Source organism: Podarcis vaucheri (genome assembly GCF_965113315.1).
Source record: "Podarcis vaucheri genome assembly, chromosome: 6".
NCBI classification, from domain to species: Eukaryota; Metazoa; Chordata; class Lepidosauria; order Squamata; family Lacertidae; genus Podarcis; species Podarcis vaucheri.
The window spans coordinates 26,051,115-26,076,283 of record NC_138764.1 but is presented as its reverse complement, the minus strand read 5'-3'; the positions used below and the strand labels follow the sequence as shown (position 1 = coordinate 26,076,283).

General features: G+C 38.8%; 2 protein-coding genes and 1 long non-coding RNA gene across 5 annotated transcripts in view; 1 reads left to right on the top strand and 2 right to left on the bottom strand.

The window, feature by feature from the left end:
• The window catches only part of STXBP3 (syntaxin binding protein 3), a 28,189-nt gene extending 26,478 nt beyond the window's left edge, over positions 1 to 1,711 (top strand). For all 3 annotated transcript variants that reach the window (XM_082227869.1, XM_082227868.1, XM_082227867.1), the window contains one exon: positions 833 to 1,711. In XM_082227869.1, the coding sequence (XP_082083995.1) occupies positions 833 to 930 (98 nt within the window). In that variant the 3' untranslated portion in view covers positions 931 to 1,711. The remainder of the gene's footprint in view (positions 1 to 832) is intronic.
• Positions 832 to 2,614, bottom strand: LOC309535209. Its single transcript, XR_014221117.1, has 2 exons — positions 2,087 to 2,614; positions 832 to 1,729 (listed from the first exon to the last, which is right to left on the bottom strand). It is a non-coding gene; the product is annotated as an uncharacterized lncRNA (long non-coding RNA).
• AKNAD1 (AKNA domain containing 1) lies at positions 2,612 to 25,095 on the bottom strand (the record flags this gene model as incomplete). The annotated part of the gene is made up of 19 exons (XM_082227022.1): positions 24,860 to 25,095; positions 20,343 to 21,479; positions 18,706 to 18,765; positions 17,749 to 17,890; positions 17,366 to 17,514; positions 17,196 to 17,255; positions 15,957 to 16,090; positions 14,570 to 14,726; positions 10,958 to 11,127; positions 8,728 to 8,818; positions 8,390 to 8,499; positions 7,027 to 7,121; positions 6,785 to 6,917; positions 6,437 to 6,534; positions 4,289 to 4,411; positions 3,803 to 3,865; positions 3,307 to 3,391; positions 2,884 to 3,028; positions 2,612 to 2,764 (listed from the first exon to the last, which is right to left on the bottom strand). Exons 2-19 carry the CDS (start codon positions 21,360 to 21,362, stop codon positions 2,612 to 2,614), a joined length of 2,988 nt encoding a protein of 995 aa, XP_082083148.1. The 5' UTR covers positions 21,363 to 21,479; positions 24,860 to 25,095.
• Between the last annotated feature and the right edge of the window lie 74 nt (positions 25,096 to 25,169).

The following is a 25,169-nucleotide window of genomic DNA, read 5'->3' as shown; positions in this document are numbered from 1 at the left end:
CCCTTCTGCTCCCTCTACAATTTGACTTCGCCACTTACATTTCTAAACATTACTACCCCTTCTACATAAGACTAAAGTACATATTTCTGGATTGGTTCTCTTGAATCTTCCTCTTGGTTCCTCTAAGAATCAAGCAATTTAAAATAGCTGTTGTATCTAGTCTGCATATTATCAGAAAGCATGAATCCTCTCCTACAAGTGTTTTATCCTTGCATTCTCATGTAGTTCATTTCTCTGTAAAGCCGCATCCAATTTTGCAATTATCTTTCTGAAATAACAGCAACTGGCAACTCACGTTAGCTTCAAATAGTTTTAGGAGCCTAACTACACGTTGAATGCACATGCATGTAATAGCATGCAGATAGTCTTTTATTTTTTTTCAAAATAAAGGAAAAACTGTTTGGGGAAGGAGCAGTTTGAAGTAGGAAATGTGTGCGATTAACATTTCCCAGCAAATGTTTCACTGTTATGGCCACTTGGCTGTAATATGTACTACTGTTGTCATACTGAATTGCTGGAGAAACTAATGGCATCTAGGAGGAAATTAACAAGTTGCCTCAAGGTTATTACTTTGTTCAGGGGTTGCTAATCCTGTGCCCTGGGACCCAAAGTACCCCTCATCCAAATCACACCCCCAATACTTCACTGTTTTTGGCAGTGGCAGCAAAAAGGCAGGAAATACACAGCACGGAGGTGTACAGAGAGGTTTAAACCTCTTTACCAAACCCAGCACCCTAATGAGGATGCAGATTGTCCCTTCCCCAGTTACAAGTTTAATAAGCTTAATGTTGTTGATGACTGTCCCTTCAAGATTACATCTTGTTTTTACCAGGTTCCACTCACATCGTGACACCTAGAAGACTACTGGATGATGTAAAAGCACTTACTGTAACAAAATCAAAGGATACAGTCTTTTTTAAGAATGAATAGAGATTATAACGTTCAAAGATTTTCAGCTGTGCTTAATTTAAGAGATATTAAGAACACATAATATAAATATTATGGATACAATTTAGTGATAGTTAAGAGTGTTTTAAGTTCAAATGATTACAGTGGGAGAAGTGTTACATATCTGACTTCCCTATTGAAATCAGCAGGTCTTAAAAGTCCTTGATTTGAACTGGATTGTACCCTGTGTACATATTTTATAAATCAGTGCTGTATTTGGGACTGTTCTTTTTATAATTTGAAATCTGCTTTCATTGGGTTGGGGGGGAAGGGGCAGGTAATGGATAAGAATAAGATGTATGTAACAGCTTATGTTTTTATATTAATGTACTTGGTTATAGATGGCATTTTGCGGCGAAGTGTTTGGTGTAGAGAATGCTCACCATCGCAATATATCATGCTTGGACTTCGGAAACATTTGTATATATGCTAATGATTTTTCAGTAATAATGTGTAAACTTTCTATCCTGGAAAAAAAGTCTGTTTCTAAAAATACTATTATAAAAGGGCAATGAGCTTAGCTACAAGAGGAAATGTAAATGTATAGCACAACTACAATTTGGTAAGCTACAAGATTCCATGCAACTTGTAAGAGTGTCATAGACAGCTGCTTTCAGTGAGGTACAAAGTGTAAGTTAAACTTTTCCTGAGAAATCTCAAGACAGAACTTTGGTTATGTGTGTCGGGGATTGCATGGTTCTCTGTAGGGTATTTGGGTGAAGTTAATCATGAAAGTAATAAACCTTTTATCAACAATCAAGAACACTGAAGAATATGTTGTCTTAATTGTGGCTTGATGATGGAGTCCGGCACGCTTTCCTGCGCCACACTGGACTCCCGTGGGTAGCTCACTGTCAGCGTCCTTCAGCAGAGTCTCCGCAGCGGTAGAAAACTGTTGCAATGTGTGTGTAATAAATCAGACTGCACGCAGGCTTTCTTGCTTATCTCCAACAGTCTTTAATCGTGTAGAAAAACATCATAAATCAGCCCGGCGAAAGAGCGCATATCTTTCGCCTCTCGGTCAAAACCGAAAGAGAACTCACACACAGAGAACGTTCCCGTATGTGAACATAACCACGCCTCAGAATGTGAGATGTCACTCAGAACTGTTAACCCTGTAAGTTCTGATTCTCTTCACATTAATTACTTGTTTTGGTAATTTTTGTCAGGACTCTGAAAAAGAATGCAGTACACGGCAGATGACTGACTTGCTTCTTTCATCAGCTTGCAAAATGAACTGCATCATTGGTCAATCCCACATATATTCCCCATATTTCCTTTCTTACTTCTTTATTTGGGGGAGGGAGTGACATAAATGGGCTGTTGCTGGGCAATAAATTAGAATTTTTTAAGCCATACTGATATAAAAATAATTGTGCCGCCTACTAAATTATCTGAGTTTGTGTCTGAGATTAAATGACTGGACTAGTCAAATGGATGATTCTTCTGTACCAACACTAAGTGGGAAATATACTTATCCTAAGTTCCAAACTGAGCTAAACATACGTATACAAGGCATGATTTTGTAAAACCTATTTATTATTAACTCACAAATTGATAATTTCTGTTATTTTTTATGTAACAGATTTTAGGTTATTTAAGATGAAGAATAAGGAGAGAATTGGTGCATTTTCATTCTTTACACATTCTAATCATCTCTCTTTTAAATATAATAGTATTGGCTAGCTGCAAGACTGGAAAGTGTCTGAATTTTGGCCTTGGCTAAATCTTCTGAAACAACTTGCACCATGTGTTCTGTAGTTTTCTTCAAATTGTTTGCAGTCTGTATAACATCATCCAAAGTGGAACTTAATATCTGTTAAGGGGGGAGAAAACCCTGCTTGTAATTAACATCACTGATTGGACATGGGGAGAAAAGTTCACTTGTTTCATTGTAATGAAAATTTTCAAAGATTTCTCGTGCTCCCCACATACCTTTGAATGTGTCTCCTTGATGTGCCTGTTTCTCAGACCGCATACTGGCCTTCCATAAATATTCCTACTAGTGAGGTATTGTGGTGAAAGGATAATAGTATCATGCATCCTTGAGTAGCGAGTTTGGGGAATATGTAGATTTTGTCTAGAGTGTAACAAGAAATCACAGGCATATCATATTGATACACAAAAATACATTCTATGCTTAACAGCTAGTGTCTGCTTGCTAGTTCTAAATTAATTATATTACTTCTAAGCCCACAAGGGCACCACAAAAGGCTGAATTCAAAAATTACATTTTTTGTTGTGATCTTAAAAGTATTGGCATGCATTTTTGCAAATAAAACAAACTTGCCCATGAAAATTACAGTTATAAGCTAGGGTTATAAGTAACTTGGTTTTAAAACTGATAATGCATGTTACCTGTCACATAGCCTTTCTATAAACTCTTCTGGTTGTTTCTTTGTATATATCCTTTGAAGGTTGATGCTTTGCTTCTGCGAACTAGCTAAAAAAAATTTAAAAAAATATTTTTAAGAAATGCAATTAAACATGTTCACTACATTACCTGGTCCCTGCTCCAGCCTACTATTAAGCATTGATGATTAAATGTTTCAAACACAAGTATAACTGCTCTTTCATTTTTAATTAACACCTTAGAAAAGGAGTCACACAGGGTGTGACAAGCTTCTAAGGCCATTAAGGCCATTTTCTATATGCAAAAAGCAGGATGTGAAGGGGCTCCACTGAGTATCACCGCTTTTGAAAGGGTATGGGTCATTCCCTTTAACTTTTCTTTTGTTTAAAAAACTCTGAGATTACGTGTATTGTGTTTTACCCTTTCAAGAAAGAAATGTTTTTGTTATTAGCTTATGCTTAATCATTAACTGTACGGTAAATCAAGATTTACCACTCTTACACTCATCACTTTCCTTACTATAACTCTTTCTTTGACTGCCTTTCCAATCTCTTTGAGAGAAGTCTGTTGAAATAAAAAGAAGGCAAAAGAAAGTAAAACAGCAACTTAGCCCATAGTCAGTTTGCGTTTTTGTACATAGCTTAAGTGTTCTGAAGACTTTTGTGGAAACTACCAAAAATAGGTATTTTCTCTTCCAGAGGAAAACTGCAGATTTTGAGTGATTCAGACTGTGATGTAGTTATGCAAAAATCGTGATTTGTATATTTTTGCATTGTGTGTAATCTGCATTCTCATGCAGATTAATTTGATTGTACAGCTGATTTAGGCTTGCTGTTCTTGATTCAACAAGTGGAATGGGCACAGAAGTATGATAATACCACTTTGGTGTCTTCAGCTAAATTCATATAAAGATCAAAATTTTGTGTTAATTATATCCAGAATTTTCCATATACTATACAAAAGAATACCTTACAAAAATTATTCTACCTTCATTTTGTTCTTGTAGACCCATTGTCCATGATCCATGACTTTTAATACTCTTTTCCAGACATACTTCACTGCTTGAACTGTCTAGTAGGTGTGAGAACGAAGTGTCTTCGGTGTCACTACCTAACACCGCACCCCAAGTTAAACAAACATATTAATACATATGTAATGTATTGGTCTTAGAAATGTAAGGCTTGCTTGACTTTGTTAAAATCTGTAATGACTGCTGCCATGTCAGTTAAGTCTCTTGGAACAATTGAAACACTAACGTATGTATAAAATTATTGTGGGCAGGACTTTTCCGTTCTTCTGGACATATATTCCTGGAATTCGCACCTTCCCTTTCACCCACAAACAGTCCCAAGGAAGCTTACAAGGCGCAATAAAAAATGGTGTCAAACCAAGAGTAAAAGCATGGAGATTTAACAGCAACAACAGATTTAAAGCAGCAGCAAAAACAATTTAAAGGATCATAAATGTGCACAAATACCTCAAAGACTACCTCTTCCCATATGAACTAACCCAGACCCTGCAGGCCTTATCTATGGTAGCACCCTGTTTGTGGAATGCTCTCCCCAGAGAGACTTGTCTGGTGCCTTCATTATGTATCTTTAGTAGCCAGGCAAAAGCATTCCACTTCTATGGGGAGAATCCCATAAGATGGTGCTACTGTAGAAAAGGCTTTTTGGTTGCCACCTGCCTAACTTCAGAAGGGCGGTACACATGCAGATTCACCTCTGATAAAGATATTGATGGCTGGATTTAAATGAAAAAAGATGACCCTTTAGATACCATGGCCTTTCGCCATTTAGGGTTCTAACTGAGCTAGGAGGGGAAAGTCAGTCAAGGTCTTCTAACGCTGGAGTAATAGCCGTTCGTACCAGTCAGTCATCAGGACCAGCTGAAGCATTAATTGAGCCCTATGTTACTAAGAGGACGTGGGTTGCGCTGTGGGTTAAACCACAGAGCCTAGGACTTGCCGATCATAAGGTCGGTGGTTCAAATCCCCGCGACGGGGTGAGCTCCCGTTGCTCGGTCCCAGCTCCTACCAACCTAGCAGTTCAAAAGCACGTGCAAGTGCAAGTAGATAAATAGGTACCGCTTCGGCGAGGGAAGATAAACGGTGTTTCCATGTGCTGCTCTGGTTCGCCAGAAGCGGCTTAGTCATGCTGGCCACATGACCCGGAAGCTAGCTGTGGACAAATGCCGGCTCCCTCGGCCAATAAAGCGAGATGAGCGCCACAACCCCAGAGTCGGTCACGACTGGACCTAATGGTCAGGGGTCCCTTTACTTTTATGTTACTAAGAATCCCATAACTTTTTAGCACTATACTTCCAGTTGGACAACCAAGGAAGCTCACTGTTGAAGTTTAAAATGCATCTAGCTGAACATGTGGTTTCTTTTGCCTGAATGAGATGGTTGCTTTTGATTGGGACCATGGGAGTGCACAGGTGCATTGCCCTGATAATTTTTTTATTTATAAATACTTACATATACTTAAAGCTGTACAGTGGTACCTCAGGTTAAGAACTTAATTTGTTCCAGAGGTCTGTTCTTAACCTGAAACAGATCTTAACCTGAAGCGTGCTTTTGCTAATGGGGCCTCCTGTTGTTGCTGCTGCACCACTGGTGCGCGATTTCCGTTCTTATCCTGGGGAAACGTTCTTAACCTGGAGCAACCACTTCCTGGTCAGCGGAGTTTGTGACCCGAAGCATCTGTAACCTGTAGCGTCTTTAACCCAAGGTACCACTGTATGCATATGTACACACACACACGTAATTATATTGATCTTTTTTGTGTGACAGTACTCATTGATACGGGGGCACTAGCGCATCTTTTTTTGCTGCCTATAGCAGCTGTTTTTTGCTGGAAACTACAGAACTTGCAGTTTTCTTTTCCCTGTTCTAGCACCACTGTATCTCCCGAAAATCTGCTTCTGAGGATCTAGCCCTCCAGATCAGATTTTTTTTTTTTGGGGGGGGAGCTTTGACAAGGAAGCAGAAGCCCAGTCTTGCTACATTCAATCACACCCATTGACTTTAACTGACATCAGATTATTGTAATGTTTACTAGAGATGCTTAGTAGTTCACACTTAAATTCCAAATAATGTGAGGCCTTTTGTTAATATTACCAAAACTTAAGTACCTGATAAATCTAAATCCATCGCTTTTCCTTCTAAGAAGATAGAGTACCTTTCACAGTCTGGCTTTTCTTTTATTTTCCTGTGCTCCATTTTTTTATTTCTGTGTTGGAAACAGATAACACAGGAGAGAGGCTTAATTGTACATTAACAATCAGCACAGAGGTTCTTAACATTGCAGTCTTCTACTCGTCTACTCAAAATCAAATCCTACTGAATTCAATGGGACTTAGTCCCATGTAAATGGGTTTAGGATTGCACCCTATGAGACATATCAGGGATGTGTTCCTCAACATGGTGAGAGTGCACATTTGGTTTGTGTAGAGTTTAGGTTTAGCAATGTACATACTAACCTGCTGGAAAAACAGGGACAAACTTGTCTGCTTGATAACTGTATTTTCAGTCTAGGATGTATAATAATATGATCCTTTGCAGGATTCCTCAACTCATCAAGAAACCTGTAATCTGAAGGATAAGTTACGCTTCCTATGAAAAAATGTATATCAGAAAAAATGGATTAGTGGGTGATATCTATTAGAATTATTTTGCTGATTTTTAAAAACTTACATACTTTTGCTGATTTATCTTTCTGTACCTCGTTCTTTCATTATAGTCACGTTGGATTCTTGATTGTTGGTATTATATGAATTGGCTGGGGGTGGAGATCTCATTTCCCAATAGCTTAAATTACTTATGGGGTAAAAAATAAAATATGAGCACAATGCATGTCAGAGAAAGGATCAGCACAATATAAAGGACATAGCAAATTCTGTAATCAGCATTTTAAGCATGAGCCCTAGAACTCTCCTTTTGCAAGCCAGCACTGTTGTGTCAAAAGACCCCCCTTACAAAAACATGTTATTGAGGCGCCAATTCCAGATACTCTTTAAAACACTATTAATCATTCCTAGTTATCAAAGCTATAAAGAAAAGTGAAACTGCACATAAGCAATGCAACAGTATAAACCTGGATCATGTATAGTTTTAAAACCCATAATTCAATCATTCTCTACCACATCTTTCCTTATTTTCTCTTTTACTAAACTAAAAAGCTCTAAACATTTTAGTCTTTCCTAGTAGGGATGGTGCTCCATTTTGTTTAGGGAAATTGAAGCTGGTGTGCGTTTTCTTTTTGAAGTTTCTTTTTCTTATATCCTTTTTTATTATGGTATCTGGTCGGAGTCTGAGAAAACATTTGTTTGGCTTTTTTGAGCTAAAGTGTATTTCTGTAACAGCAAGGCTGGATTTGCTATGTTGTGTGTTTTAGATGTGTTGATCTGTAAATATTAATATCTGTCTATAAGTTTGCAAAATCCTACAAGTAATTTGTGATGTGGTGGCTAGCTGTTACTTGCAAATTATTGTTTCCACCAGCATGACATTGCAGATCAGGTGCTTCGGGAAGGACCATAGATAAACACTAAGTTCTGCAAACTTTGTCATGTCTGTTACAAATTAAAATTCAATTGCTCTATGTGGGGAATAACTGCCGTCAACATTATTCAGATCATTGGCATTGGTCGCTAGCAACTATTGGGAACTGAGAGGTTTTGATTTGATAGTGGCTGAGATTGTGACAGTAGCACAAACGCTGGCATCTTTCAATAGAGGCTTTAATTTTTACAGCTTTTATTAGCCAGATAGACTATAAAGTCTACCCCAGCTCAAAAATAGGCAATTAGTGATGTTAAAAAATGTATATTTTTATTTGAAAATAGGAGATTCTGTTGAATAAGACTTGTTTTGGTTATGAGCGAGAAGTGACAAAGAGGGAAGGAGAGTGGTTAGAATAAGAAGGGGCGGTGCAAAATCGGTGGTGCCAAAGGAGTCAACTGATACTCAGTTGCCCAAGGGCACACAACCCGAAGCTGGCCTTGTTGCTAATCATACAGTGCAAATGTGTTATAGTTGGAATAGTTGAGAGAGTATATTTTGGAACCTCTGAGATTAAAACTTACCCATCTGTGTTTTCTTGATCACTGTAATCATTTTGATTTCCTTTGCCTATAAGTGGTTTGTGGGATTGTAGCCCTCCAGCCTTTTTTATGGGTGAAAAGGAGCAGTGCTGCTATATTACAAAACAAAGTACATTAACAAAGGACTCTTATTATTTACATCGTCAACACCTGCAGCATTAATGCACATTGTTCCTCGTACATTTATTTGAATGACAGCAATTGAATTGTCTTAGGATGTTAGCCTAGTCAACAGTAATTAAAGTCAACAGTAATTAATTAGAACCATCTTAGTTTTATCAAGCTGATAAAACAATAAATTAAGAATCAAATTGACTTACATGAGTAGCTTGCTTATTTGCTGGGAGTCCTGATTTTTCCAGAGGATTCACTATATCTTCACAATAATGTTTAGTTTGCAGCTCTAGCTGGCTAAGGGGAAAGCAAAATTCTGTTTTATTAAATGTGTCTTTAATAATAACTCTTTGTAATTTTGATGTTTTAAAAACAGGTTATAAATTCACTAAACAACTGTTTGCAGATCTGAGGGAGGCACAGAATGAATTGGTACAAATGGGAAGAAGAAAGTTACATTCTGTGGTTGAGATCCAACATAGTGAGTGGGTATCTGTTCGTGCAAATCTTCTTCTACAGAATCTCCCATGCAAACAAGTTTTCAAAATATGCTCCAGAGGGGATGTGAGTTGGAACTGGTGGAACAAGAAGAGAATCCAAAAGTCCGATTGCACAAGCTTACAGACATAATTGGATACAGTGGTACCTCAGGTTAAGTACTTAATTCATTCCGGAGGTCCGTACTTAACCTGAAACTGTTCTTAACCTGAAGCACCACTTTAGCTAATGGGGCCTCCAGCTGCTGCCATGCCGCCGGAGCCTGATTTCTGTTCTCATCCTGAAGCAAAGTTCTTAACCTGAGGCACTATTTCTGGGTTAGCGGAATCTTTAACCTGAAGCGTATGTAAACTGAAGCGTATGTAATCTGAGGTACCACTGTTCTGTTCTGTGTGTTGCCCTAGGTAAAGGTAAAGGGACCCCTGACCGTTAGGTCCAGTCGTGACCGACTCGGGGGTTGCGGCGCTCATCTCGCTTTACTGGCCGAGGGAGCCGACGTACAGCTTCCGGGTCATGTGGCCAGCATGACTAAGCCAGCACACCAGAGCAGCGCACAGAAACGCCGTTTACCTTCCCGCCGGAGCGGTACCTGTTTATCTACTTCCACTTTGATGTGCTTTCAAACTGCTAGGTTGGCAGGGTAGGGACCGAGCAACGGGAGCTCACACCGTCGTGGGAATTCGAACCGCCAACCTTCTGATCGGCAAGTCCTAGGCTCTGTGGTTTAACCCACAGCGCCACCCACGTCCCATGCAAAAAAAGTTTCCCATGCAATCAAGTTTTCAAAATATGCTCCAGAGGGGATGTGAGTTGGAACTGGAGGAACAAGAAGAGAATCCAAGAGTCCGTTTGCAAAAGCAAACAGACATAATTGGATACTGTTCTGTGTATTGCCTTATATGTCTTCAAGTCCGTATTTCACATTTATAAGGCTGTTTTCAATATGCAGCCGTTTCAATGGATGTTGCTTTATAATGAGCCTTTTAACACTAATCCTAGGCACGTTTACATGGAAATTTTAAGTTAACTCAGCTGGAATGGTCTACACTCCAAAGAAATGTACAACCAGCTCTATGAACCCAAGAGAGGTTGAATGTATGTTTCTGAAAAAGAGTTCTCAATACTGCATAGTAAACCACTTAGAAAAAAGGTGAGTTTCATACAAAACAACTTATGATATGGCATAGAGCTGATTGTTTTATATTGCATATATATTTCAGTCTTTATTGTTGTTCCAATCACAGATCAGCCACTAAATTATAATCAAACAAAGAGAATTTTACAGTTTACAGGCCAGCAAAAGACTATTTGCATAGGATATGTGTGTGTGTTGTCGCACATTCAGTCACACTAGAATGAATTGTTGAGTACTAATGTGGCTGGTAAGGTGCTTTAATCATCTAGTTTCTACTAATACATGCTTATGCACAGAGGTTTGCCACTTTGGTAATGATATCGTTAGTGGAGGAACATGTTAAAATTATAGGGTCTGCTTGGGAATCTAGGTAAAGGGTATGTAAACAGTTGGCCATACCTAAGGTAGTTCTTTGGACCTTAGTCAAAACGTTTATATTTGGCCTGTCAGAATAGGCTCTCTTTCAGATACCAATGGCCCAAATCATGGGCTCATGCACACACTTTTCACATACAGCTTTACTTCCAGTTTATAGTTTAATGCTCACTATATTTTGCTGTGAGATCTGAGTTGCCAAGCTATGGATAGCGCTTGTCTTCCAAACCAGAACTGTAAAACCACTTTCCAAACATGGGTTGGCGAGAGCAAGCACTAACCATAGCATACAAATTCATGAGAAAGAGCATGAGAGAATTTGATATGTTTTGTGCCTTCTAGGCCATGATTTGGAGATCTGCTGAATTGAGCAAATAGTTAACACATTATGACCCATTTAATAGTCAACTTCTATAGATAACACTTACTTCTGATGAAAGGGATGATGTTGGCTATCTTTGTTAGATTGCTGATACATTTTCTGTGGAATCATCTCCATAGGCTGACTTCCATTGTCTCCATACTTTTTATTCTTAGCAATATTCACGCAAGAAGCAGTCTTTCGTGGGGACTCACTAATGTTTGAAATCGCTGGACTCTATGAAAGAACCACATGGGGAAATGGATATTATGACCTAGTGAAGAACTTGCAACATTTCACAATGTTGGAGAGTTCTGCGTGCATATATATATATATATATATATATATATGCAGGTTTTGGTGTCTTCGGGTGTCTTCCCGTGTAAGAGTCGGGGTGTCTGTGCGACGTTTCGACGAGGTCTCACTCGTCATCTTCAGGCTGGTGCTTTCGGCTTCTTGTTACTGGAACAGAGCAGAATCTGGTGTTTGAGTTCCTATAAATACTGTTGAGGGGTGTGGTGTATAGCCTCCAACGTTCTGGGCAGAGAGGAAGTTCCTAGATTAGTGTGCCTCTTCTTCTTTTGTTCCTTAATTACTTGAGGGATATCTTGAGTGATTTCATGAGTGATATTCTGAATGCCACTGGGTGGGTCATTAAGTGTAGATTAGTTGCTAAAGCTTTTGTGTCTTGACCTCTTGAGCTTGTGAAGAGTTTTTCTGAGAAGATGGCTGTGCTGCATTTAGTTGTGCTCTGGCTTGGCTTCGTGTATAGGGGCGAGCTGTGGTTTTGTGCCTTGTGCCAGCCAGATCTGTGTAGGGATTGCAGGGGGGTGCAGCATCCGGAGGTGCCACTATAGTTTGGCTACTGGATGGAGTCTGTAATATGTCTGTGGAGAGGGTCTGGGTTTGGGTCTGGTGTGGTTGATTGGTGACGGCGTTCTGTGTGCCTCTGGTTCTGGTGTCGGTTTTTGTGGGGAGGGCTAATTTCCAGATGTCTGGCAGGCGGGACGTGTCGTCACGCTTGTTCATGTTGTGAGGGTGTTTCTCTATCTCGATGGCTTCCATGATTATTCTCTTGTGGTGATGTTCCATGTTAAAGAGCAATTTGGAATCTGCAAAATTAATTTCGTGTCCTCCATAAACACAATATCAAAACAGCCTTCTGCACCAACCAAAAAATAGCCAATATCCTCAGAAACCCAAAAGACAAAATCCAGCTCGAAAACCAAGGGGTCTATGAAATACCCTGCAAAGTCTGCCCAGCCACGTACATTGGACAAACAAACAGACGAATAAATGCACGTATCGCAGAACACAAGAATGCCGTCAAAAAAGAAGAAAAAACTTCCTCTCTTTTCCAACACATGAAAGAAACAGGACACGAAATTAATTTTGCAGATTCCAAATTGCTCTTTAACATGGAACATCACCACAAGAGAATAATCATGGAAGCCATCGAGATAGAGAAACACCCTCACAACATGAACAAGCGTGACGACACGTCCCGCCTGCCAGACATCTGGAAATTAGCCCTCCCCACAAAAACCGACACCAGAACCAGAGGCACACAGAACGCCGTCACCAATCAACCACACCAGACCCAAACCCAGACCCTCTCCACAGACATATTACAGACTCCATCCAGTAGCCAAACTATAGTGGCACCTCCGGATGCTGCACCCCCCTGCAATCCCTACACAGATCTGGCTGGCACAAGGCACAAAACCACAGCTCGCCCCTATACACGAAGCCAAGCCAGAGCACAACTAAATGCAGCACAGCCATCTTCTCAGAAAAACTCTTCACAAGCTCAAGAGGTCAAGACACAAAAGCTTTAGCAACTAATCTACACTTAATGACCCACCCAGTGGCATTCAGAATATCACTCATGAAATCACTCAAGATATCCCTCAAGTAATTAAGGAACAAAAGAAGAAGAGGCACACTAATCTAGGAACTTCCTCTCTGCCCAGAACGTTGGAGGCTATACACCACACCCCTCAACAGTATTTATAGGAACTCAAACACCAGATTCTGCTCTGTTCCAGTAACAAGAAGCCGAAAGCACCAGCCTGAAGATGACGAGTGAGACCTCGTCGAAACGTCGCACAGACACCCCGACTCTTACACGGGAAGACACCCGAAGACACCAAAACCTGCATTCCTGTACCCGTGAAAATCTACGAAAGCATATATATATATATATATATATATATATATATATATACCATTTTCATCTGCAAAACCCACCTTGCATGCCAACCAAAAGATCTGAAAAACTGAAAAAATATTGTAATTTTAAGGAGATTCAAGGTGACCTTAACAGGGTGAAGAACTGGGCCCAAACTAACAAAATGAATTTCAATAGATACAAATGTAAGGTTCTACACTTAGATAGGAAGAGCCAACTGCACAAATATAAGATGGAGGACACCTGGATTGCCAGTAGTACATGTGAAAAGGACCTAGGGGTCTTAGTAGGCCACAAGCTTAACATGAGTCAACTGAGTGAGGCAACAACAAAAAAAGCTAATGCTATTCTAGGCTGCATCAACAGAAGTATACTGTCCTGATCAAAGAAAGTCATAGTCCTGCTCTAGTCTGCCTTGGCCAGACCACGCCTGGAATACTGTGTCCAGTTCTGGGCATCACAATTTAAGAAGGATATTGACAAGCTGGAATGTGTGCAGAAGAGGGCAACCAAGATGTTAAACGGTTTGGAAACCAAGCCTTATGGGGGAGTTGGGTAAGTTTAGCCTGGAAAACAGACTGTGAGTAGACATGATAGCCATCTTCAAATATCTGAAGGACTGTCACATGGAAGATGGAACAAACTTGTTTTCTCGCTCCAGAGGCTAAGATCCGAACCAATAGCTTCAAGTTACAAGAAAGTAGATTCTGACTAAACATCAGGAAGAGCTTTTTGACAAAGCTGTTAGACAGTGGAACAGACTCCCTCAGGAGGTGGTGGCCTCTCTGTCCTTGGAGGTTTCTAAGCCAAGGTTGGATGGCCACCTGTCATGTATGCTTTAGTTGAGATTCCTACATTGCAGAGGGTTGGATTAGATTAACCTTGGGTCTCTTCCAACTCCACAATTCTATTATTCTGAGTTCATAGTTTTGAAGTAATTTCTTCCCTAATGAAATAGAAGGAATCCACATGTTAAGTCTAAATGAGTACAAAACATCTAAAAACCAGGATTAATTAGCTACCGCCTCTAGACTGAAGAGTCTTGTGCAACTACGGTAATGTATTAACACACAGGCTCATAGCTAGAAATGATGTCTGACAAGTTTAAGCACACCCCAGGAAGCCATTGTAAGTTGATACAAAACAGCTAAACCAGGAAAATAGTATTTCAATACAATTTAGCAACAGTCATCCCAAGGAGCACATTTTGATATATACATATCTGGAAGAGGTCCAAAGGCCTGCTGTTAGCTTAAAGCTAAATTGCATGATCCTGTGGAGGAGACAGAAACTCAGAAGGTCTAAACCTGAAAATCCAGTGAAATGGGACTGGTGTATTAGAGGGGTGTGGCACTATGACAGCATTGCTACATTTTGAGTACATGTATTGCCACTCTACTATTACATTAATTCAATCATGCAATCTCAGTAAAGATAATGTGATATAAAACAATATGCTTTGTTCTTTATTGGGACTTAATGGTTTACCTCAGAACGACTTGAATTGGGAGAAGCAAATTCACAGGGTGTGCATGATGGTGATGTTACAAAAGCAGAGGAACGTGGGCTGCAGGCAGTCTTATCAATTTTCTCTTTGATATCTTCAAGCAGCATCCCAAGCTTAAATATTTCCCCCTCTACTTTTCTAAATCCAAATAATATAAGATACAAAGTTACATTATAATATTGATACATGCTTCTTGTTCTTAGCATTAGCGTATTAGAGATACAATGGGCTAGGTAAGGAAATGAAATGTCAAAAATCACAGTATTTAAAAGGCCTTATCCGACACTGTAGCTCCACTAGCGCAATGGATTGTTGTGCATGTAAGCAGAACTTTCTCTTCCTCTCCTGACCCTTCCAGCCTCCTGCATGCCCTCACAATCAGCTCAGGAGGGTTGGGGAAGTCCCATTGTACCAGCAGAATCCCACTGGCACAGCACGGGATGCAACCCACAATGTTTAACATGCACTGAGTACGGTGAAGTTTGAACTTCAAAATAAGGGTTGCAATCATGAAAAACGTGAGTGCTGCTAGCCACATCTTAAGGTTGGATACAGATAGAAAAGGGCTCGTTATTAATAATGTCATGTGCAGGGAAGCTGCATGTAGTGACACACATCATAGTTACACATTGAGAGGTGAATGGGAAGGAGCACAACTATCTAGCCTTCACTCCTCTGCCCAATGTCATATTTCCATGTACAGGATCCTTCTGCACAGAGTTTCCTGCAAATTCCTTGTCCCATCTGGATGGATCACTTGTTCGTTTTACTCCCAGCTTGCCTTACTCAGAAAACCCTAGCGGTATCAACAGTGAGTTACTGGATGTTGCCTTCCTCCCTACCACCTCATAGAGTAATCCAATGCCAGTTTGTATGCCTGGAATTGCTGTTTCATATTTGCAAGGCTCTTAAGATAAATGGAGGACAAACAATAGGGGGAGCCATGCAAGGAGGGCCAGAATACAGGCTTTGCATGCAAAAGTTCAACCCCCAGCATCTCCCATGCGAAACCTTGGAAAGCTGCTGCTATTCAATGTAGATAATATTGAGTTAGAGATGGTCTGACTCAGTATAAGATAGCTTCCTTAAGTCCTGTTCCAAAACCCACATTCGTTGTAACTATTATGGCAGGCATTTTTAAGGGTGAACTGATAGGAAAGGGATGCACTCTGTTTTCACCACGACCGGGCTTATTTCTTGTATCAGCCTGGGAGGCATTTGCAGGAGAGAATTGGTGGGTGACCAAAAGTAAAGTAATTTTTGATGTGCGTCCCAATAATTTTTTAACATAAGCAAGGTTGTGAATGTAAGAATTTTTAAAATGGTTACATTATTAGTGTATTATTGTTTTTTTAAAAAATACTTGACCTGTTAGGATCAAACTCTCCGATGTTCATTGATGAGTACATGGGATGTTGGTGCCGAAATGTGCAATGTTTCTCCTTCGTGGTTAAATAATTCCATTCCAGCTTGTCTAGTTGCTCCTTTAAAAGCCTTAAAAGCTTCACAAACAAAATTTGTAACCTTGGTGTTATTTGACAGTTTTTCTATAGGTTAGTAATTGAAATATTCAGTGCTGTCCTTAAATATGCCATGGACACAGCAATAGCTTCAAACATAACAAGATAAACATAACATGAATAGCTAAAGTAGTTTACACCAGACTCTTCAAACGTTTCTTATATTTAACTGAATGCCTGTTTTGTCAAAATGTTGCACTCAAACAATACTGCTCTACCAAGAACTCTATATGTCTGTGCAGGTGGCATTCTGTGGAAGAAATATGCATATGGAGCTGCCTACTCTGCAGAAGTGAATGAGGTGCCGCTTTGGGGTATACAATTTATGTAAGTATCATTACTTATTATGTTGAAATAGTTTTTGTAAATTTCTTTTAAGCCACCCAGAGATTTCTTTTGCAGTAGGCAACTAAGAAATTTGATTAATCTTAATCTACGGGTGCTTTACATCTGTGGCCTGCAGGGTATACTTAAACAAATGCCTTCACTCCCCTTCAGGAAAAACTCCCAGTTAATTCTGAAGGTAATTTAGGAATTAAGGTAATTGAAGGAATTTATTCAAATTATAATTGCCTTTATAGCAAGACCTATGGTCATAAAACTGCTCCATTAAGACTGCAGTCCTAAACAGCAGGGGTGGCTAATCAGTGCCCTTTCATATGTTGGAATTCATCTCTCAGCAAGACCAATGGTCAGGGATGATGGAAGCTGTAAACCAACAATATCTGGAGGGCCATAGGTTAACCACCTCTCCTGTACAAACTTGTAGAGAGAGTATGATATTACAACTTCACATGATTCTGAGATGATGAAAATGATTTATTATTAAGCACAGATTAAGGTAACTGAACTTAGTTCCCATTTAAATCTATGAGATGTAAGTCGTGACTCACCTGTCTCACTTATTTCAATGGAAACTAATTTTAACTGATTTAAGCAGCAATTTTTATACTTCATTCTGAGTATAAGATGTAGAGAATAGTGCTGCTTTTCTAGATTTTATACATTTTATTTTTACATATAGTTTTTCAAAAGCAGAGTTTTAAAATGTAACAATTTTGTTTTCAAACACAAAAAAGGTATTCACCTGATGGCGTTCTTCCACTGGGAATACATCCTGGGTAAGACAGTTAGAAAATGTTTCCACCTTTAAGAAAAAGGGATGCATTTCATTTAAGCTTTCAGATGGAGTATTAAGAAAAACAAGGTGTTTGTTTCAAATATATATTGTATTTAAAATAGAACTATCTGTATTACTTTTGATTTTAGCTCTTTTGATTGTTCCTTTAACATCTGAAAAAGCTTTTCTTCTTCTGTAACGTTTTGCAACAGAGGTTGATTCCCAGATGATTGTCTTGCTGCATCAGCTGAGGGTAATGGTGAGATCATTCTTTGTGACTGCAGTTCTACAGAACAATATGACAAAAGTGCTAATGTGATCTGTATGCTATTTCCTTCATATAGTGTACAACAGCAAACAGGCAGAACAGCGGTGGCTTAAGCGGAGGCCCTCCAGATGCGCTCTAGTTCCCGTCAGCTTAGTCCAATGGTCAGGGAGTTGTAGTTAGACAACTTCTGGGGGGCTATACAAGTAAAATAAAAATTATATTCTAATTATTTGAATAGTCCATTTGAACTACCTGAGAAAGGTGACTTGGAGAAACCAACCATAGGCTTCACAGGGACTGTTACAGGTAGAACTGTAGACATTTCTGTAGTTATTCCAGGACCTTCTGATTTAATGCCAGGATTTGGTCTATTTTGATTTGAGCAAGGAGGTATCTGTTAAAATATACAAAAACTCATTGTGAAGTACAAAATCAGCACCCACAATAAAAACATTCAATTGCCTTTCTCTTTATGATACCCCACCCTAAGCATCCACAGGCACAAATAATAAATTGGTAAAATTAGGCAAGCGATATCCAAACATCAGTATATTTTAATTTATTTAAAAGATGTATATACCACTCTTCAATGGAACTTTCAGGGTTTACACAAACAAGGTAAAATACATAGCAAATTGATTAGACATCTTAGGTGATTGAAGTTGGGTGGTGGAAAGGAGGAGTCATCACTAGGGTTGTTCAAACATAGCCATGGACTAGGGTCACTGTTTATACCAGCTATATCCAAGGAAAATTAGCTTGTTCCAGTGCATCTGCTCTAGGAAGAGTGAGCACACTATACTCCATAAAATACTGAAGCAGAGACATAAATAAACCACAGTATGAAAGTATGCATATTTTATTTAACAAGAACTGCATTCTGTCTGACTACAAGAAAACCTCTTAAGTGGTTTGCAAAAATATAAAATAAAGCATTAAAATTCTGTATAAAAAGTGAATAATATATAAAAAGATTTAAATCAATGGTAGCTAAAAAGAGATAAAACACATGTAATTTCTACATGTCTGGGCAGCCTTGCACATGTTTTAAACAGACACTGAAAAGAATACAGAATGTGCTTGCATTATACCATGCACAGCATACTAAAGCTGCATAAACAAAACATTTGTATTCAGAAAAAATATATTAATATTTTGTAGCAAGAAAAGATATTAAGAAAAACTGACTTCATGTTATAGGAGACTTACCTTTGTATTAAATCTTAGATGATCAATATGATTCTGAGCTTCAGCTTGTTTTGTCAGTAGCTATTATTTCAATAGATATAAAAAAGAGAAAACAATAAACATATATTGTATATGGAAAGCAAAAATAGCAATTGACTGTGAGCAATACTTTTCCCATAGCCAAGGTCATTCATTAATGTTCTAGCTGCTTAGGAAAAATCTATATTCAAATAGAGTAAGCACTGTAAAGAAAACAAAAAATTGGCCAGGAAAATCCTCATAGAGAAGGTAGGCTCAGGAGATACTGGATGCTATTACACTGGGAGATGAGTGCTGGATATAATGGGAACTCTGGAAAAAGTGGCTAATGGTGATAATGCATCTGAATGGGGAAAAATACTGTATAGATATTGGGTTAGGAAGCAGTGCTATGAGCAAAGGATAAGGTTAGGGTAGAAAATGCAGTCTGGGATCCAAACTGGTGCTTGGGCTCATTAATAATAATAATAATAATAATAATAATAATAATAATAATAATATCACCTTTTCCCATAATGAGAGTATATAGACCGATCACAACTAAAATAGAAACAACTAAAAACATATAAAAATCAATAATTTAACAACAGGACTAGAATTAAAATATATACATATAAAAGATCACATACAGATGGTTACATGAAAGGGGCTTATGTTAATGAAGAGGAAATATCTTATTGCTATAATTTCTTCAGTGCCAATATTAACAAGGCAGTATACATAATCAAAATGATATACAATACTATGCAAGAAATAGATATAATCAAATTTCAATAAGTTTTTCTTACATAGGATCATGTGTATACCACCATCTAAGAGGATAACAAATGTTTTTCTGGATATATTACCCTTGGAAAACTCAGGTTGGTAGAAGTTTCCCAATCAGTGCATATTGCAGGACGGTTAGACTGGAGGTAATGGCTTGGATCTTAACAACTGCCATTATCATCCTTTCCAATATAGTCCCCTGAAATTCCAAAAAGCTGGCCAGGGAACCTCTGGAACTGTATGGGGCATGGCACATAGAGTGGGGAACCAGCAGAAATCATGGAATGACCCTTTTATGGGTAGAAGTGCTCCCTATTTGCAGTAGGTCTCCTTTCAATCCCAGCCCACAGGTAAATTCTTCAGCACAAATGTAAGGTATTAGGCTGCACTCTTCACTTTGCACGCCAGCTAATATTTATTCCTTTACCTTTAACTCTCACTATGCTCATATGGTTTTCTCATTAGAAAAAGCATGCTTAGGGTTGCCTCCACAGATTAGTGGAGTCTCCCTGGTTTTTGGTTTTACATTTAACAAAAAAATAAAAGGTAGGCATTCAGTTTATGGACTAGTTTGCTGTAAGCTCATGCTTAATGAGGAGAGAGTGAGCCCTACTTTGGATGAAATGCTAAGAAATCAGTGTGGCAGCAAAAGAGCTGCTGGTTCTTTCTAAGAGTTCATCCATTTTCATGGTCCCACTAAGTCAAAGTTTAGTGTGTTGCACAAACCAGTGTCTAGAGACACACAGAAATCTGTGGCTGGCTGAGTTGTTACAGGCATAATAAATACACCCAAGATTGTGCTTGGCTATCAATGGCAATTCCAATTATGTGCAATATCACCTCTTATCTACCTCTAGTTGTTGGTCTAGTTCAGGTGTGCTAATTCCCTTTTCTTCATCCTTGGTTGCAACAGAGTCCAAAGAATTCATCGCTTCTAAAACATCTTTCACAACTTCTGATTTACCAAGCAAATTTGGGGTGTGTGTGGTCTTTTTAGGTATAGGGCATGAGTTGCTATTTTTTCCTTTAGGTATTTTGACCTTTGGAGCAACCTTAGAAAAATCAGGAAGCTGATAATGAACCTGACGTTGACCATTTTTGAGATTATGCGAAGTTGTTTCCAGAAAATATTTGTGCTCTTGGTACACTTTTTTAGGGGTTGAGAAATAATGGAAGTCTTCATTAATTGCATGTTCTTTCTCAATAACAAGTTGAAGATTATCTTCTTTACAATCTTTTCTGTCACAAATGGGATTCACACTTTTATCCATTACAAACTCCTTAACTTCAGTCAAATCCCAATTTTTGTCAGCTGATTCAAATTTTACTTCTCTTTCTGAATTACAGCATTCGAGATTTTTTCCTTCTTCCTTTGGTAAAGATATTGTACTTTCTGAAATCTTAATTTTATTTAGGATAGTTTCATCAAAACTTTCAGTAAATGATATCTCTGGGAGAGTCTCAGAATCAATCAGTTGGCACAAACTTGATAATTCGTCTTGGGGGAAATGGCGTAAAAGGACATCTGAAATGTTTGAGTTGGATAGATGTTGATTTCTTCCTAAACTGTTAACATCCCAAGCAAGTAACTCCTTCTCTGTTGCCTTGGGAGATTCCATGTCATTTTCCCTTTGCAATGTTGCCAGATTTATTTTTGTTTCAGGCAATTGTGTTTTGCAGTCTGATTTTTCTTTTGAATGACAGCTCATGTGAGAAGGTGTCAAGGTGAAAACATGCTGAGATCCATCTTCTACACAAGTGGAATTTTCTAGGTTTTGTGAATCACACTTGTGTTGATATGTATTTTGTAGATCTCCATCATAAGGCAGATCTTCTTGCTCATCATCGGTATTGTCTTCAGGGTAAAGCATATCAAATACTATATTATTGGCTTAGCCTTCATACAGTTAGACTGTTCTTACCTACAATACCTACTCATATTCTGAGCATATTCAATATGACTTTCACTGAATGTCAGCTTTCAAATTCTGAAAGATTTGAGAGAACATGCACATTAGCTTAACTAAATAAAACAGTACAATAAACTTGTAAGTCTTCCTTTTCCATACTCTAAAACTTTCTGGAGTCCATTTCACATACAGTACTACAGTACTTATAATTAATGCAATTAAAATCTTTGGGGTTGCCTAAGGATCTAACCTAGGATGAAGGAAAATTATATCCACAATCAATAGTGCCAGTTAGCTGCAGCTTAACTAAGGCTACTGCTATTCCTGAGGTGTTGGCAATGTGGAGCAAAAATCAGTTCCCTTATCCACCTGAATGTAGGGCTACCCTGTTATAAGCTCCTTTTGGGGTGAAGTCTTGGTAATTATTTAGTCCCAGAAACCTCCCTACATTTCAAAAATATGCATGATTTGCTGAACTACACCTCCACTATTTGAAATTTATCAGTGGCTCATGAACACTGAGTTTTGGATGCAAACAAATAGTACTTCACCACCGGGATGAAAAGTTGCTGCCTTCCATACAGCTATGGATTAACAATGTGCAAGCCCTGTCCTTATTTGACACAGCAAGGTCTCAATGTGAACATTAAAAAGGGAAGTAAGAGAGAACATCTGGTGGTATTTTATCAAGACAATCCTATATACTCTTGTCTGAGGTAAATCCATTGAAATAAAAAAATTGGATTTCTTTTTTTGTCCCAGGCACTTTTTTCAAACAGAGAACTCTGACTAACCTGCATCCCCAGATAAATTTTTATTAGCTCCAAATTTTACATTAACGGGGCAAAAGAGCACTCTTTATGTAACTCTGAACGGCTTGGGATATCTGTAGATCTACTTCTGTGTATATTCTAAAATGAAAAGTGCATTTGAAGTATAATTTTACTCCTCACCCCTAGAGGTCTGGCTTTGGGTTAGTTTACATGAACTAGCCATTTCTTAGTTTCTATACTGTATATGCAAACCAACACATTTTGCTTGGCTACCAAAGTAGCTCGGAACATCAAGCATTTGTCAAATGCTGGACAACTTTGCTAGAGTCTAAATTGCTTTGGGGTCTAAGTTACAGCTTGTTATATACCCTCTGGCAAATGCATGTAAACAGGCAAACAGAATTTAAATTACTACACCTTAAATATTTATTTCATGCCTGCCCCCCGCATCTTTCAATACACAAATCCTGCTCATTTCCCATTACATCTATAAAACAGAAACAGTACATATACTTGTACAGAAAATATTAATCGTTAAATTGACAATGCTCCTTTATACTTACACATCACAGGCAAATGTCTGGCTAATTTCCTAGGCAACCAGTATAATAGCAAAATTCTTGGAACATTTTCTGTTGCCTACTACCAAACAGTTAAGACTCAGACACAGCAATGCCTTTTCATAGTGGATATATTTAATTACATAAGCTGTAACCTTATATTGAGCCTAGAAAACTGGAGTGGCACAGTATCTTTATAAATGCAACAAGACACCTTGCTATTTATTATTCTGGTTTCATCCTGCTATTGTTCAGTGGGATCACAAAGGGAATATAGAGTAACAAGCCATCATTTTCCAGTCCTGGGTGGGAATGTCAGAATGAGCCTAGTCTCACTTAACAACTAACTTTTGTTTTCATTGGGACCTATGAAGGAGTATTTCGAATGGGTATTGGATTTCTTCTGAAGCCTTTAATGTCTTAAATCTGTTTATTCCACCTACACAGTGGAGACTTTTAATTATTTATATGGGAAGGTCCATGCAAGTTAATTATTTACTATTATCATGGCCATCATCTGTTACTGCTTCTTAAGATCAAAAGCAAATGTTTGCATCCTGAAATCTTTATAAATTATCTAGACAGGCAATCTCTAGGAATGTTTCACATTAGCATGGCTAAGAGGGAGTTGCAAAGGGAGGAGACGCGGTGCATTCATTTGAAAATCCTCAAAGGTATTTTCCATAATTACTTTGTTTTGTATTCTAGTCCATTAGAATCTTCTTATGAGGAGTCCCTTTACACATGGAAGCTCAGTTTCTTAAGCACTAGGAATTAAAAATGTCAATGACATAGTTTAGGAAAGCAGGAGGAGGCAACACAGGCATCCTGATAATATCCCTTCAGCACCCGCAGAGGTGCAAGCAGAGGCTTGTTTTGCAGCATCCTGTGTAAGGTATGCATGACAGAGTCAAACTGCTCTATTCCACTTGCTTATAAAAAAATAATATTTTTGCTAAAACTCTTAGTTAGTACATTATTATTTTATTTATTGCATTTATATCCAAGTAGCTCAAAGTGGTGTAAATGGTTTTTCTTTCTCCCAATTTATCCTTGCAACAACCCTGTTAGACTGAGAGAATGTGACTGGCCCAAGGTCACACAGTAGTTTCATGGCTGAACAGGTATTTGAACTCAAGCTCTGGTCTGTTTATACACTTGTAAGATAAACTATGGCTGATATATGTAAACTAGCATCCAAAGCATAACACGCCTTGTATCTCTTCATATATATATATATATATATATATATATATATATATATATATATATATATATATTTAGCTGTACTCAAGTTCCAGATGCAGCCTTGCTGCTAGACAATATCAAGCTTCCTTGATGCACCAGGTAAGCATGCTTTCTGATGAGCACATCCCATGTGCTGAGTGAGAATGATGGGTGTGTTCCCATCTCCACCCCTTCCTGTATGAATGTATTAAGCTTTATTGCCAAAGGCTTGAGGCAGGTAACTATAATTATTTTATACTGTCCCTCCCTTTCTCTGGCAGTAGAGAATGTATAATGTTCCTTAGCCTACTTCACATGGTAAAGGGCAAATGTATTTTTACTGCATATAGGGAGACCCAATATTAGGCGTTTGGTGATTCATATGGGGCCATCAGTTTCTTGGTGCATACGCAACAGGAAATTCTTCCCACCAGTAAGGATGAACTAATAATCTAGAGATTACTTGTCTTTTGCAGCAACGTTAAAGTCAATCCTATTTATTATGGTTTGCGTTTTTGTGGACTACAGTCCACACCTCATCAGATAAATGAAAAACTTTTCATTTCCCTCTTTCTTCACTGTTTACAACCCCCAACATCATGTGCACCATTGCAACAAGAAAAGTGCCGGTACTCAAATACTGATTAGTGTTTGGGGCAGCAAACCAAAAACAAAAGCTGCTCGCTGCTTCAGCGTGTAACTGAGATGAACGCTTTATGCATCCGATGATGTGGGCTACATCCGATGATGTGGGCTACAGTCCACGAAACTGTCCTTTCGCAAACCTATGTACACGAGTAAAGTATCGAATGCACTTTAGAGGGCGGGGTAATCACGCTACGTGGACTTCTGTGTCCACACTAAGTAAACACTCTCGTTATGGCAACAAATACTCAACTGCTCCAGCGCAAACCCCCTTTTCTCGAAGACAAAGTACCTTCTGCCCCTGCTCGGGCTCAATACTGTAACTACTTTCCTTCAAATCAAATTCCGACCCAAACGACTGTCAGCCTTTAAACCAATGAAAAGTGGAGCAGGCCGAGGCGAAGGAAGGAAAAAAAACCCGCCCCGCCCCACTCGCCTTCTCATTGGCCAATGCGAAAGATGCGGGCGGTGGCAGTTGAAAGATTACACCGTTTAAACGGGAGGAAAGGACATCTCGGTACAGCGCATGCGCTCGCGGGCGGCAGTTTTTCCCCACCCACCCC